We start from the raw sequence: 15,966 nt of genomic DNA on the forward strand, positions 1-15,966 counted from the left end.
CATTTTCTTTGGTTTCAAAGAGAACTTTATTACACGCCGTCTTTCTACTCATTTGCCACAAGAGTTCCTACTAATGACCTAAAACATTTGGCAAATGAAAGGCTATGCAAGAGGGAAGCACAAGATTCATCTTGGAGTAGGTTAAACGGCTCGCACAGCATTGTGGGCTGAAAGATCTGTACTGTTCTATGTTCAGTATTCTCTGTAAGGGCTACCTGACACCAGTCTGGAGCCTAATCTCAGCTGCTATAGGCTACCATAATTATGCCGCAGAAGCTGCCACATTTTCTGTGGAAAGCATCACTGCTCTTGTGAAGATTGTTTGCACGGTGCCTGAATCAAGCAAGTTGGTTTGCTGATCCTTAGGTGAACACTTGAATCACCAAAGTACAGAAGGTCACATGATAGTCAGATTAGATTCTGTGGACCAAGGAGCTAGTTTCCATTCTGAAGTATTCTTTGACTCAAGTTTTCACTCATGCACTCAAACCTCTGTGGTCTGACTTCAGTCAAGCAGTTTTTAAAGCAGCAACTATGACATAGTTTATGGATGCCTCCCTCCACCTGTTTACCAGCTTTATGATCAAAATCAGGGGATCCCAACCTGGAGTCTATGGATCTCTCGCTTAATGGTATTAGTCCATGATATAAAAAAGGTTGGGAACCCCTGGTCTCTCTTCTGTCCAGGGTGCCAGAGCCTTTTGCTGTTCCATTGTTTGGTCAGTTTAAACGCTGGCCAAGACCAAACAGACAGGGTTTCAGGATCCTAGGCGAGAGCCTGTTTTGCTCGCTCTCTGCAAAGGTCACTCCTCTCTCCATGGCACTGAGGCTATGAAGACTGCGAGGCTGCCATGCTCCGTGCTTGCGAATGTGATGAACTGATAAGTGAGGCTTTAGGCCTACTCCGGGAGGCTGCTTCAGGGTTCGGATCTGAGGACTCAAAACATTGTTATTCACTTTTCTTTCCTTCCTCTTGTGCATCAGTGGTTGGTCTTTTTATTTCTTTAATTTGGCTCTTTAACGTTTCTGGCTTTGTGGCTATCTGTAAGCAAACACATCTCAAGGTTGTATAATTTATACATTCTTTGATAATAAATTTTCTTTGTATCTTGAATCTAAATCTTTGACTTATGTTCAAAGTTGCTAGCATATAAACAACACCCCCCCCCCAAATTACCTAGGGGTGCAACTGGATGACAGATTTGAGTGGAGCACCAATACAGAGGCTATATCCAAGAAGGGGCAGAGTTACCTCTATTCTAAGGTCCTTTGGTATATGTAGCCCTCTCCTTCACATGTTCTACCAGTCTGTTGTCGCCAGTACAATCTTCTATGCAGTGGTGTGCAGGAGCAATGGCATGAACAAGGGTGATGCCAACAGGCTCAATAAAATGATTAGAAAGGCTGGCTGTCTTAAAGGAGTCGCATTGGAGGCTGTGGTAGAACAAAGGACCCAATGGAAAATCCTGGCAATTCTGAAAGATTTTCTTATCCTCTGCATGCCGCCTTGGCTGAACAGAAGAACACTTTTAGTAATAGAATAAGACAACTATGCTGCTGCATGAGGTCATTCTTACCTTCGGCCATTAGGCTCTTTGATAAGTCAACCTATGGGTGGGGAAGTGATGGTCCCTTCCTGATAGACTGTTTGAGGTAACTTACTTTTTTATTCTTTCTTACTTTTCTTCTAATATTGTTGTATATCTTTACTCTTGTCATGCTACTGTGACACTGTAATTTCCTTTGGGATCTATTTCTCTATCTCTATTCTCTTGCTAGTCAGTAGGAGGGGCCAATGCTTAACTGAGAAGGACTCTGTAATAGAGAGAAAGCCATTCCACAGAAAGAGAGCAGTGGTTACCCTAGAAAGAAATGCTGACTTGCTTGTCAAGTCAATGTTGCCAAAGAGGAACCAAGCTGGCATTGATTCCTTGATCTTCTTTTGCAGCAGGGATGTGTAATTTGGAGAGGAGAAGATTTGGAGTGGAATGATAATGAAAATGAATTCTGAATAAAACGACCAGAGAGCACAAAATTATTTGTTTGTCAAACCTCTCAGGTGCACTCTGCCCACGATAAATTTGCGAGCTTTGTCACTAGTGCTGAGCAGCAGATCCCGAGAATGATGTTGATTAACTGAAATGAATGCCTGAGACACTACCTTGGTAAAGTGCCCAGCCCATGGACTTCAAAAACATTGTCTCTTGCAAGCCAAGTGATATTTTTTTTTGCTTTGGCCTGTGCTAATTGATAATGTAGCATTAATAACAATTGCCATGACAGCTCTTAATCTTCATGATTTTTTTCTCCTCGTTTAAGGATTTCCAGTGTTTCTTTGAGTTTAATTTTCCTTAGGGTGCAATAAAAATATGGTAAAGATATATAACATACATAAAAAAAACAAAATCTCTTATGCTGCATTTTTAGACAATAGTGCATCCATGCCAGATCCATAATGCATTACCTGTAGCTAAGAAGTCTCTTTATTTGTGGTTCAAACTCAGTGGGATAATGCAAGGATCCTGTTTCTTGGAAGCAGCACAGAATGTAGTAATAGTCTGAAAACTTGCTCGATGACTCGCCTGCTATCAGCCAGGAAGCATATGAACTCAGCAGGAGGCTTGAGATAAAGGCTAATTTATGGAGAATTATGCATGCATAATCACACAAAAGCCCCAGAAGGGGTGAACATGACTATGCATCTTCACTTCTGTGTGCTTCATCTTCATTTCTTGTTTTGATTATAGCATTCTGAATATTTTGCAAGTTTTGCTTCCTGCTTCGCTCAAAGCTTTCTAAGCCACATGTTGTGCTTTGTATGAAATCCTGTCAGATTTAATATGGGACATGAAAGTAAGCTGGTAACCGTATGTTAGTTATTCATAAGCTCCGAATATGCACACAGACTGTTGCACAACAAAAAAAATCCTAGTATGTCATTTAGCATTAAATTAATTTGACCCTTTTGTGCTTGATACTAAATCTTTTCATCAGATGCCGCATTTATCTGTCATCAACATGCAAATGACTTGGCTGAAGATCATTTGGCAATGTGCCACATTGTGTTTTTTTCTTAACTGTTTTTTCCCCAGGCACAGGGATGTTTCTACTTGTGGTTCATCCTGCATTCACTGCCCACAATGTGGTCTCGGTGGCACCAGGGAGACCAAATATAGATTGAGTGACCATTTAGTAGAGCGCCCCTTTTTAATTAGCAAGACGGTCCCCAGACTTCCATCTGCCTGATTCTTTTTATGCCTCCCTCTGCCTTCCCTCTCTGCAGGACCCTATGCCTTTCCATGAACTTCAAGAAGATTAGAGGAAAGCACTTGATTGTTTTACTGCACATATTACAGATTCAACTCTGAGTTCAAACATTTCAGCTAATGCCTCTGCAGGTTTCACCCTCTTTACATCCATCTTTTGTTTGTGCTTAATTCGGCCATTTTCTATTTTACTCTATCAGCCTTTCTGTAATGGACCTCTCCTTCTTTAACATAAACGCACACATCATCCTTCACTCTTGACTCTTCTTCCTGCCCCCGCCCCCAGATTTCCTACGTCTATCTATGTATAAAAGCTATCTTCTGAATTTATATTTTCTTTATTATTGTGTTTATTTTTAGCTGCATCAGATCCGGAGTAACAATTATTTTGTTGCCCTTTACACTTGTGTACTGGAAATGACACTAAAAAATCTTGCCTTGAAACTTGTTAGACAGCAGAGTGGTGCAGCAAATAGGGCCACCAGCTTGCCGCACCAGAGACCCTGATTCCCTCCTGACCTTGGAAGCTGTCTATGTAGAGATCGTACATCCTCTCTGTGACCGTGTGGGATCCCTCATGTAGATTGTATGTTTCCCTGTGACTGTGCGAGATTCCTCATGTAGAGATGGTATGTTCTCCCTGCGACTGTACAGGTTTCCTCTGAGTGTTCTGGCTGCTTCCCATATCCCAAAGATGCGTGGGTTGGTAGGTTGATTTTCCATACTGGGTAGTTGAGTGGTAGAATCTGGGGAAATGATAAGAATGTGGGCAAAAATAGAAATACTGTAGGGTCGGTATAAATGGTTGGCATTGATTTGGTGGACTAAATGGTCTTTCTTCACGAGGTGTTGCTCATTGACACAATTAGATTTCTTTCAGGAAGAGTATATACCATTTGGAAAGCAGATAAGTGATATTTCTTCCCTTTTGGTTAAACCTGAGCTAACTGTACTTCAGTATGAATCATAGAACCCTCACCCTAATGCAGACAGCACAGAAACAGGCACCTCCCCCCATCGTATCCACTCTGACATCAGCACTATCTATAGTATACTCATTATGTTTACCAGCACTTGATCTGCAGCCTTCAGTGCTCTGGTGATGAGCTGCACATTGAGGTACCCTCAAGACTAATCAGGATGCGTCTAGACCTTAGCCTCACTACCACCTTGTGCACTTAGATTCCTCGATTTCCTTACTTGCAGACCCTAGTCAGTTCAGATTGGCAACATTATTCTCCACAATCTCCATCAGCACAGATGCTTTACAACTGTGTTCTTAGCATCCCGCTCTACACGCTTAACACTTATAACTGTGTGGCTAAGCACAGATTCATTGCCATATTCAAGTTTGCTGATGACACCACTGTCATAGGCCGAAACAAAGGTGGCAATGAATCAGCATATTGGAGGGAGATTGAAAACCTCGTACTCAGGTCAGCAAGACCAAGAAGTTGATTATTGACTTCAAGAGGAGGAAACTAGAGGTCCATGAGTCAGACCTCAATATAGGTGGAGAAGGTCAACGACTTTCAACTCCTTGGTGTTATCATTTCGGAGGATATGTCCTGGGAACAGTACGTAAATAAAATTATGTAGAAAGCACGACAGTGACTCTACTCCCGTTGGAGTTTGCAAAGATTTGGCATGACATCTAAAATTTTGACAAACTTCTGTAAATGGGTGGTGGAGATTATATTGTCTGGCTGCATCACAGCCTGGTATGGAAACACCAATGCCCTTGAGTGGAAAATCCTACAAAAAAACAGTGAATATGGCCCAGTCCATCATGGGTAAAGCCCTCTCCGCCACTGAGCACAATTATGCAGAGCATTGTCACAGGAAAGCAGCATCTATTATCAGTGACCCCCACCACCTAGACACTCTACTTGCTGCTGCCATCAGGAAGAAGATACAGGAGCCTTAGAAGTCACGTCACCAGATTCGGGAGTAGTTATTACCCCTCAACCATCAAGGTCTTGAACCAAAGGGGGATAACTTCACCTGTTCCACCACTGAAATGGACCCACAACCTATAGACTCACTTTCAAATACTCTTCATCTCATGTTCTCATTATTTATTGTTTATTGATTTATTTTTTTTATAATTATCATTATTTCTTTTTTTTCTATTTGCAGTTTGTCTTTTGCACATTGGTTCAACACGCAGTTAGTGCGGTCTTTCACTGATTCTATTATGAGTTTATTGTGTATGCCCACAAGAAAATGAATCTCAGGTGACATGTATGTACTTTGATAATTAGTTTACTTTGAACTTTTTCAACTTTGGAACTATCTAATACTGTGAGACTACCTTTGTCTAGCACCTATCTAGGCTATATTTTCAAGTTTTCAACAATCTCTGAGTGGAAAAATTTCTTTTTCTGATCCCTTCTGAACCTCTTATCCCTTACTTTAAATCTGTGCTCCTTAGCTTGAAAAGCATCTGCTATGACAAAGTATATCCTGCCCTTCATTATTTATTTTGTTTGAGTTGAAGATGCAGTGTGGAATTGGCCCGTCCAGCTTAATGAGCCTCACCAATAGCAACCCATGTATATAAACCGAGCCAATCACCAATTTATCAGTACACCTTTAAAATATGAGAGGAAATCGGAGCACCCAGAGGAACCCACATGGGGAGGGCATACAAACTTCTTGCAGATGGCGTCAGAGTTGAACTCTGAGCTCTGACGTTCTGAGCTGTAATAGCGTTGCGCTATCTACTATGTTACAGTGAGCCGACAAGGCACTCCCCCTCAGCTCCAGGCGAAGGAAGCCAGTCCACTGTTCATATAATGCCAGACATGTTGATACAAACTCAAGACTGCTAATTACCTTGAGAGAATTGAGGGGGAAATGGGGGAAAAAATTGGGCATTTTTTGTTTGCTCCTTGTGTCACGCGCGTAAGAGTTGTCATCACCTTTACACTGGCAGAAAGTCACAAGAATTCCAGGTACTGTTTGATCCAAGCTGCCTTGCATTGAAGTATTTCCAGACCTTGAACTTTCTCTTTGTTTTCTGTTTCATCAGCAATGCACCTCCTCGGCCTGAATTGGCAGTTGCAGCAGATTGATAACTACACGTTTGAAAATGGAAAAGTGAAGACTGAGACCTCACCGACCAATGTCTTGACTGCGACTTCAGGTGACGGGGGTAAGAAATTAGTATTTCATAAACAACACAAAGGATAACCCAAGTTCACAGCACAGAGGCACTGGAATTGGTTTATTATTGAAACATGTACTGAAGTACAGTGAAAAGCTTGTATTACATACTATTCATGCAGGTGAAATCATTATCAGAATCAAGATTAATATCACTGGCGTATGTTGTGAAATTTCTAGTTTTGTAGCAGCAGTGCATTGTAGTGCATAATAATAAAACACCTATCAAATACAATAAGTATATATCTTAAAATATTAAATAAATAGCACAAAAAGAGAGGAAAATAGTTCATGGGTTCACTGTCCATTCAAAAATCTAATGGTGGAGGGGAAGAAGACGTTCCTGAAAAGTTGAGTGTGTACCTTTGAGCTCCTGTACTTATTCCTTGATGGTAGCAATGAGAAAAGAGCATGTCCTGGATGATGGAGGTCCTCAATGATGGATGCCGCCTTTTTGAGGCATCACCTTTTGACAGTATCCTTGATGCTGGGGAGAATAGTGCCCATGATGGAGCCGGCTGAGTTTACAACTTTCTGCAGCTTTTTCTGATTCTCTGCAGTTGCCCCTCCATACCAGGTGGTGATGCTGTCTGTGGTATATATGTAGAAATTTGCGAGTGTCATTAGTGATATATCAAGTTCCCTCAAACTCCTGCCGAAATATAGCCGCTGACGTGTCTTCTTTGTGATGGCATCAATATGTTGGGCCCAGGATAGATCCTCAGAGATGGTGACACCCAGGAGCTTGAAACTGCTCACTCTTTCACTGCTGATCCCTAAATGAGGACAGATGTGTATTTCCTCAACTTCTGCTTCCTGAAGTCCACAATCAATTCCTTGGTCTTACTGATGTTGAGTGCAAGGTTGTTGTTGCAACATCACTCAACCAGCTGATCTATCTTGCTCCTGTGTGCCTCCTCACACCATCTGAAATTCCACCAACAATAGTCATGTCATCAGCAAATTCATAGATGGTGATTGAGCTGTGCCGAGCCACACAATTGTATGTGTAGGGAGAGTAGAGCAGTGGGCTAAGCACGCATCCTTGAGATGCACCAGTGTTGATTGTCAATGAGGAGATGTTATTTCTGATCCGCACAGACTGTAGTCTCCTGATGAGGAAGTCAAGGATCCAGTTGCAGAGGGAGGTACTGAGGACCAGTTTTTGGAGCTTGTTGATTAGAACTGATGGTATGTTTGTGTTGAACACTGAGCTGTGTACTCAATAAACAGCCAGCCTAACATATTGTCCAGGTGATGCAAGGCCGAATGGAGAGCCGGTGCTATTGTATCTGCTGTAGACCTACTGTGGCGGTAGGCAAATTGCAGTGGATCCAGGTTCGTGCTTAGTCAGAGTTGGTTCTAGTCATGGCCAACCTCTCAAAGCTCTTCATCACAGCAGATATGAGTGCAACTGTCTTCTTGGGCACTGGTATAAGGCCGCCTTTTTGAAGCAGCTAGGAACATCAGAATGCAGCAATGAGAGACTGAAGATGTCCTTGAACAGTCCTGTCGGACTGAAGATGTCTTTTCAGAGCCCTACCAGGTACACCATCAGAGTCTGCTGCTTTATGAGAGTTCGTCCTCTTGAAAGACTTTCTGATGTTGGCCTTTGTGACAGAGATTACGGGGTCACCAGATGCTGCAGGGATTTGCGGAGATGTGGTTTTATTCTCACTTTCAAAGCATACATAAAAGGCAATGAGCTCCCCTGGGAGGGAAGCACCACAGCCACTCATGATATTACCTTTTGCTTTATAGGATGTAATGGCCTGCAAACCCTGCCAGAGCTGATGTGCATCAATTCCATCTCTAACCTCAGTTGGAACTGAGTTTTTTATTTGCTCTTAAAATAGCCTCCCGTGGGTCATACTGAACTTCTTGTGTAGTCCTGGATCACCGGTCTTGAAAGGCACACATCCAGCCCTTGGCACACTATGAATTTCCTGGTTTATCCATAGCTTTTGATTTGGGTATGTCCATATGTTCTCAAAGGCACACACTCATCTACACAGGTCTTGATGAAGTCAGTGACAATTTTGGCATATTCATTCAGATTTGAAGATAAATTCCTGAATATTGTCTAGTCCACCAACTCAAGGCACCTCCTTGGTCCTCACCACTGGTGCTCTGGTCTTTAGTCTCTGCCTAGATGCTGGGAGTTGAAGTACAGCCAGGTGATTGGACTTTCCAAAGTGCGGGCAGGGGATGGCATGATAAGTGTTCTTGATGTTGGTATATCAGTGGTCAAGTGTATTGGCTCCTCTGGCTCCACAGGTAATATGTTGGTGGTAGTTGTTCATACGAGGGGTGATTGATAAGTTCGTAGCCTAAGGTAGAAGGAGATGAGTTATTCAAACTTTCTTCATAATCACTGAAAGAGTTAACCTGCTGTATAACTCATCTCCTTCCACCTTAGGCCACAAACTTATCAGTCACTCCTGCTGTGGATACTTTCTGGAGGTCCAAGATCTGTATGCTCCACGACTGCTAGACTAAGTGTCTAAATGTAGGAGGGGACTATGTTGAAAAAGGAATGTGCTAGGTTTTCTAAAATTGACTCCTTCTACCTTAGGCCACAAACTTATCAATCACCCCAGTAGATTTTCTTCAAGGTGGACTGATTCAAATACCCTGCATTGATAGAGAAAATATCAGGGTGCACTGTTTCGTGCTTGCTCAGTACAGAGCTTAGTTCCTCCAGTGCCTGCCTGACATTGGCCTGAGGTGGAATGTTGATGGCGGAAAACTCCCTTGCCAGATAAAAAGGAGAGCGTTTGACCACTAGATGTTCCAGATCGGGTGAGCAGAACTGCCACATTTGTGCATCACGATGAATTATTCATAAAGCATACACCACCTCCTCTGCCTTTACACTGAGCTGTCCTGTCTTTGTGGAGAATGATGAAGGCATCTAGCTGCACTGCTGCGTCTGAAACGGTGGGGGATAGCCATGTTTCCTAGAAGCAAAGTACAGAGCATTACACAATGCAGAGTAAAGTATAACAGCTACAAAGAAAGTGCAGTGCAGGTAGACAATAAGGTGCAAGATCATAATGAGGTAGATTGTGAGATCAAGAGTCTATTCTACATAGCAGGAAGTCATAGAGTACAAGAAGTAATGGGTAGAAGAATTACTTTGTTTAAAAATTAGCTTTATTTGTCACATGTACAATGAAACACACAGTGAAATATGTCATTTGCGTCAAATCAAATCAATGAAGGGCAGCCTGCAAGAGCCGCCATACTCCCAGCACCAACATATTAACCCTATTATCCATGTGCCCACAACTCATTAACCCTAACCATGCATCTTTGGAATGTGGGAGGAAACCAGGGCACCAAGAGGGAACCCACAATTCACAGGGAGAACGTACAAACTCCTTACAGACAGCTGTGGGAATTGAACTCCGAACTTATCTACTACTCTAATAGTGTGCCACACACACACAATCCTGGAAGAACTCAGCAGGTCAGGCAGCATCTATAAAAGTGAATAAACAGGCCACGTTCCAGATTGAGGCCTTTCTTCTGGACTGAAAAGGAAGGAAAGATGCCAGAATAAAAAGGTGGAGGGAAGGGAAGAAGGCTTGCTGAAAGGTGATGGATGAAGTCAGGGTGGTGGGGAAGTTAAAGGGGTGATTAAGAAGGGACCTGATCATAGAGGAGAGTGGACCATAGGAGAAATGGAAATGTACTGTAACAGTGTAACGCTACCATGTTGCCCCAACACCATTCCTCTGTCAGTTTCTTCTGCTGCAGAATTCTATAATTCTACAGTTCAGCTGCCCAGAGCTCCATTACATTGCCCTTCTGAAAGCATTGGTGTACCTGAATCTTAATCCTGTAGTCACACTCAGGCTCTGAAAAGGAACTTGAAGATATAATCTGATGACTCAAAATGCCTTTAAAGGAGCCAATTTGACACTGTGGTTGTATTACTTAGGAAAGGAAAATGAAGTAGCTAAGCTTTCTCCTCCTGATTAGAAATATGTGTGTGTGTGTGTTGGGGTGGGGCTAGCTTGCGTGGTGGAACCTGTTAGGACAAATGGTCAGTTTCTTTACTCTTTGTTCTTTGTACTTGTTGTGGACATTCTGAGGGGATGTTTGTACCAATAATTCCAGAGGTAGCTGGAGTCCAGAACAGGTAGATCCTAAAGACTACAAATAAAACTTGAAAATGCTGCACTCGACAGGTCAGGCCATGGAAACAGAGACAGATAATGTTTCAGTTCCAATAGCTTCATGCTGCCCGACCGGCTGAGTACGTCCAGCAAGTTTTGTTTTTTATTTCAGACTGTCAGTGTGTGCAGGTTTTCTTTAATCTTTGTCATGAGAATTGACCAATGAGCTGAAACCGACCAGCATCCAAGACACTCTGTACCAGCCATTATTAACCAGAACTTCTGTGAGGGATAAGGAATTAAATCTCTGTCAATAAGGACCACAATACACTACAATATACATAACAAAGATTTATTTCTAGAAGTGGCAGAGATTTTTAATTAATTTAAGATTACTCAGGGATGCTCAGATGCTCTGCATGGCTTTGGGCTAGAACAGGAAAATGGCACAAACTAGTGAGCAGTTGGAAAAGATTGAACTAAGTACAACGTGTTAAATAGCTTCCTCTTCTCCTGTATCAATCAGAGCATGTCAACACTACAAATTGTGTAGAAAAGACGCTCCTCTCAATGCCTGGGAAGTTTTAAATGTCACCTTGTGCACTATCTGCTGCAGAATGGAAGTCTTTTTTTAATTTAAAAATTAGAGCTACGAATCTAAATTAGGCCCATAGATCATAGGGCATGATATTATCAGATTTTCTCTGTTGAATGAGTAATTTGTGATGGTCCATCTTGATCTGCCCCCACTAAATAAATCTGTGATTACACTGCTTTACTGTTACATTTGATCCTTGACATTTCTGTCTTGTTAGTTTTTATAAGCAGTCTCAATTATCTAACCCTATATTTGAAAGGCACTCTGAAGGTGTTCATTTCGCCCCTAAACAAGCCAGCTCATTGCAGTCAAGTCAATCCTAATGTCCTTAAATAGTAGGCTATTGAGCTGAACATTTTGGCATCAGTGATATTTTACTCATCAATTAGCCTTGTTGACATTTTATTATACTAAAAGCCTACTGTGTAATGATTTTTTCCACTAATAGCAATGTAAAATTTGATGCTTGATTGCTAGTGTTTCTATAAAATTGCAAAATAATTTTATGTGAAAAGATAGGCAATCTTAACATTAGGCACATGAGAGAGAGAGAGAGAGAGAGAGAGAGAGAGAGAGAGAGTGTGTGTGTGTGTGTGTGTGTGTGTGTGTGTGTGTGTGTGTGTGTGTGTGTGTGTGTGTGTGTGTGTGTGTGTGTGTGTGTGTGTGTGTGTGTGTGTGTGTGTGTGTGTGTGTGTGTGTGTGTAAAAATCTTTCTTTTACAGCAACGCACAGCCCCAGCATTTCAGACATCCCAGGGTGCATTTTCTCTGCTGACTTGCCCTAGTTTGGGTGAAATAGCAACACCTGCTGCTTGCTTTCACCCACTGTCCCTCCTGGAATTGCCACCAGCTACTCTTGTTGCATCCACGTTCCATTGGAGTGGCTCTGAGCTGGCCTGTGGCCAGTCAGCGCATTTTCAGCTCCAAAGGCATGCCGTGCCTTGTCATTTGCCTTGGGCAAGAATGAAGCTTACATCTGAGCATCAGTGCACTGTTTGCAAGCAATAGAATTTTGAGGCAGGAAGGTGTTAAAGGGACAGGCCACTTGCAGGCACTACAAATGAGCAATAAAATAACAATATATTTCTGTCATTATAAAGACCTTAGGAAAATGGCAGAATTAGGCCATTTGGCCCATTGAGTCTGCTCTGCTATTTCATCATGGCTGATCCAATTTTCCTCTCAGCCGCAATCTCCTGCTTTCTCCCCGTATCCCTTCATGCCCTGACCAATCAAGAATCCGTCAACCTCTGCCTTAAATATGCATAAAGGCTTGGCCTCCACAGCCATCTGTTCCAACAAATTTCACTGATTCACCACTCTGGCAAAAGAAATTCTTCCCCATCTCTGTTCTAAAAGGACTCCCCTCTATTCTGAGGTGTGTCCCCTGGTCCTAGACTCTTCCACCACAGGAAACATTCTCTCCACATCCACTCTATCAAGGTCTTTCAGCATTCGAAAGGTTTCAATTAGGTCACCCTCCATTCTTCTGAATTCGAGTGAATACAGGCCAAGAACCATCAAACACTCTTCATATGACAAACCATTCAATTCTGGAATCATTTTTGTGAATTTCCTTTGAAACCCCTCCATTGTCAGCACATTGCTTTTAAGATAAGGGGCCCACAACTGCTCACAATACACCAAGTGAGACCTCACCAGTGCTTCTTAAAGCCTCAGCATTACATCCTTGCTTTCATGTTCTAGTCCACTTGAAATAAACACCAACATCGCATTTGCCCTCCTCACCACAGACTGAACCTGCAAATTAACCTTTAGGGAATCCTGCACAAGGACTGGCAATTTGCGCTCCAGATTTTTAAATTTTCTCTTCATTTAGAGAAGAGTCTACTCTTTTATTTCTTCTCTCAAAGGGGCATGACCATACACTTCCTGACACCATTTTCCATTATCACTTCTTTGCCCATTCTCCTAGTCCTTCGGTAGTTCTCTACTTCCTCAAGAATACCTGTCCCTCCACCTATCTTTATAAACATCAGATGATACGAGAAATAGAGAAAGATGTACCTGTATACTGAAAATCCTCCCTATTAATAGACAAAATCTTGGTGCTTTATACTTTATTGAATCTAATATCTGAATGTGTGTTAATAGAGCTTATTCAGGAAAGGACAATGCAAGTATGCAACTACTTTTGATACTTGGAGATAAGGGTTGACTGTGTCAAACAGTCACCCAAGCTAATATTTCCTCAATCTTTAACAAGCAAAAAGCTAGAGAAACAATTTGATGGAAGGAAATCTGTCTTTGTTCCCAGTTAACTTTTGGAACAAACTTCACTTGTCAGTCCTTAAAATAAATAAACATTTCTCGGATATTTTTGGAAGATTTAATCATTTTGAATATTTAGAATACAGAGGCCAACAGGAACAAGTTGCAACCCATATATTTATTTGTGAATTTATTTTATTCTTGGTTATAGATTGAGTTTCCTTTATGGATTCAGCATGTGAGTTTTCCTCTTATTCTTCTCTGCTCCTCATTAACAATCGCTGGTCAAATTTCTTGCTGATTGTTGTCGGAGATAATGACTTGCAAATGTGACTTATCTCTGAAACCTCCCATGTAAATGGTGAAAACATAAAGGAAAGGAATTGGTTTCATCAATTTATGAGAGGGAATAATCATTTCATTTCCTTCACCAAGTTTCAGCTTTCTTGCCAGCATTGGAGATCTTGTCCGCTTCTGTCTCCAATGAGATGAATAATATCCAAGCTGCCAGCTCAAACAAACCACATCCTCGGGTGAGGCGTGGTTTCTGAGGCTGTTCCAGGGCAACTAATCCCCAGAGTGGTTGGAAGTCTTGATTAGTGCTATTCCCATGGCACCAGTCCAGGATGTGTAGATATATAACTCTAGAGCTATTGGAGTAGGACATCTTTCTAGAATGAACCCTCCAGTAGGTGAGCGGATTGATAGTTAGAATGGAAAGATCCAAGAAATGTAAAATTCTGGTGTGGAAAGAATAAACTTTGGAGTAAAATATGTCTATTAAATTTTCCTTCCCCTGTAACTTATTGCATCCAATTATTTTTGGGTGTTTCATGCAAAATATTTTGGATTTGCTCTTTCGGTATTCTATAACCATAGTAATAACTGTTAAATCAACTGCATCATGCTTCTGTGAAATTCTGCTGGAGCTGCAGACAGTTACAGTCATACTCACAGAACCTGGCCCTTCAGCCAGAATCCACACAAACTATCAAACATCCATTTATAAGACTAGCTTTTTTGTCACACATATATTGAAACATAGAGTGAACTGTGTTGTTGGAATCAAATCAAATTTGGAGGATTGTCCTGGGCAAGCCTGCATGTTGTCATGCTTCTGCCACCAACATAGAATGCCCAAACCTCACCTACCCTAAGTATGCATCTTAGGAATGTGGGAGGAAACCAGAGCACCCGCAGGAAACCCATGTGGTCATGGGAAGGACGTAAATCTCCCGCAGCAAGTGTTGAACCCCAATCAGTGATCGCTGGTTCTATGATAAGTGTTACAGTAAACACTACATTACCGGGCCATCCCTTTTGTCTTGATTTACCCTAATCAAAATCCACCAGATTTTTTTTTCCTCTCCCCACAGTCCCCTGTACTTACCTCCAAGATTCTACCAGTCATCTCTTCACAGCAGCGGCAATTTACAGTGGCCAGTTAACCTGTCAACTTGCTCCACCCTGGTGGAAAACCCTTGCAGGACAATATGCAAGCAACAATAAACCAGGTGGCCAAGAGTGATCAACACAGCAGACCCATTGAAATAGCAAAGTCAGAATTGGGATGGAGACCACATCAGGAGAAAAGTAATCGATGTTTGCAAGGCCTCTCCAGCCCTGGGTTGTGGTGTACCACAGCTGCAAGTGTTGCACTGAGAAGTACCTGAGTGTTGCCACGATAACCCAATCGTCTTTGGCCGCTCTGCAGCCAAAGCAGTGTTACCACCGGCCTTTGTCTGGTTTATGCTGCAGTTATGTGAAACACCCAAAAAGCAAAGGAAGCATTACTTCTCACTGTGACTTTCCAAAAAAAAAATCATTGTAGCCTTATCTACCCTGCAATTGTTGCCTTCTGTCAAATCCTTTAACTCGTTAAAGCAGTAACGTGCCCAATGTGAAGGGAATGGTTAATTTGGGGGGAAAGGAATCTCGTGTAGATTTCTTCATGGGGCATTGGAGTAAAATATTTGCTGGAGGATTTTAATAGTCATCGTTCTTTCCCACCTGTGACTCAACAACCAATTAACATAAACTGGACACAATCAGCATGCTGGAAGTATATATAGAGTTTGAATTTTTTTCCCTTGTTCAGCTGTTGAACAGATTCTGCATAAAATCAATTGATAGCATGTCGCGTAAACCTTTTTTGAAAAGAGGTTGGTTAAATATTGACTGGAAGGAGAACTAAAGATGATAGGAGAAGCTGTAGACTATGATATCGTCCCCATGTTGCTGCTCTTTAACCTCTTACTCTCTACAAACAGAATAGCTTAACACTTGTCCTGGCATCAATTCAATCACAGCAGGTCGACTGGCAAAAGAAACAGAGGTGACAAGAGGTAGAGCTATTATTTTGCACCACTGATTGGGATTTGGAATATGCTGCCTGCTTGGGTGATGAAAACAGATTGAGTGGTGACTTTTAAAGGGGAATTGATTGCTTCTTTGAAGGAGAAAAATATAGAATGAAATAAGGAAATAGGCAGTGGCGCTATTAGAATTGCCTTTCCAAATATCCAGCATGAACTCAGAGCTAATTGCCCTCCTTCCACACATTGTCACCACAAGTGATT

The 15,966-nt window shown here is 41.9% G+C and overlaps 1 protein-coding gene across 17 annotated transcripts in view; it reads left to right on the plus strand.

The window, feature by feature from the left end:
* LOC140728939 (teneurin-3) overlaps positions 1-15,966 on the plus strand; it is a 2,305,574-nt gene that overhangs the window by 2,094,404 nt on the left and 195,204 nt on the right. For 16 of the 17 annotated variants that reach the window (XM_073048051.1, XM_073048055.1, XM_073048053.1 and 13 more), the window contains one exon: positions 6,301-6,423. In XM_073048051.1, the coding sequence (XP_072904152.1) occupies positions 6,301-6,423 (123 nt within the window). The remainder of the gene's footprint in view (positions 1-6,300; positions 6,424-15,966) is intronic. The other variant, XM_073048054.1, reaches the window with a different exon arrangement.

Source organism: Hemitrygon akajei, chromosome 6, assembly GCF_048418815.1.
Source record: "Hemitrygon akajei chromosome 6, sHemAka1.3, whole genome shotgun sequence".
In the NCBI taxonomy this organism is placed as follows: domain Eukaryota; kingdom Metazoa; phylum Chordata; class Chondrichthyes; order Myliobatiformes; family Dasyatidae; genus Hemitrygon; species Hemitrygon akajei.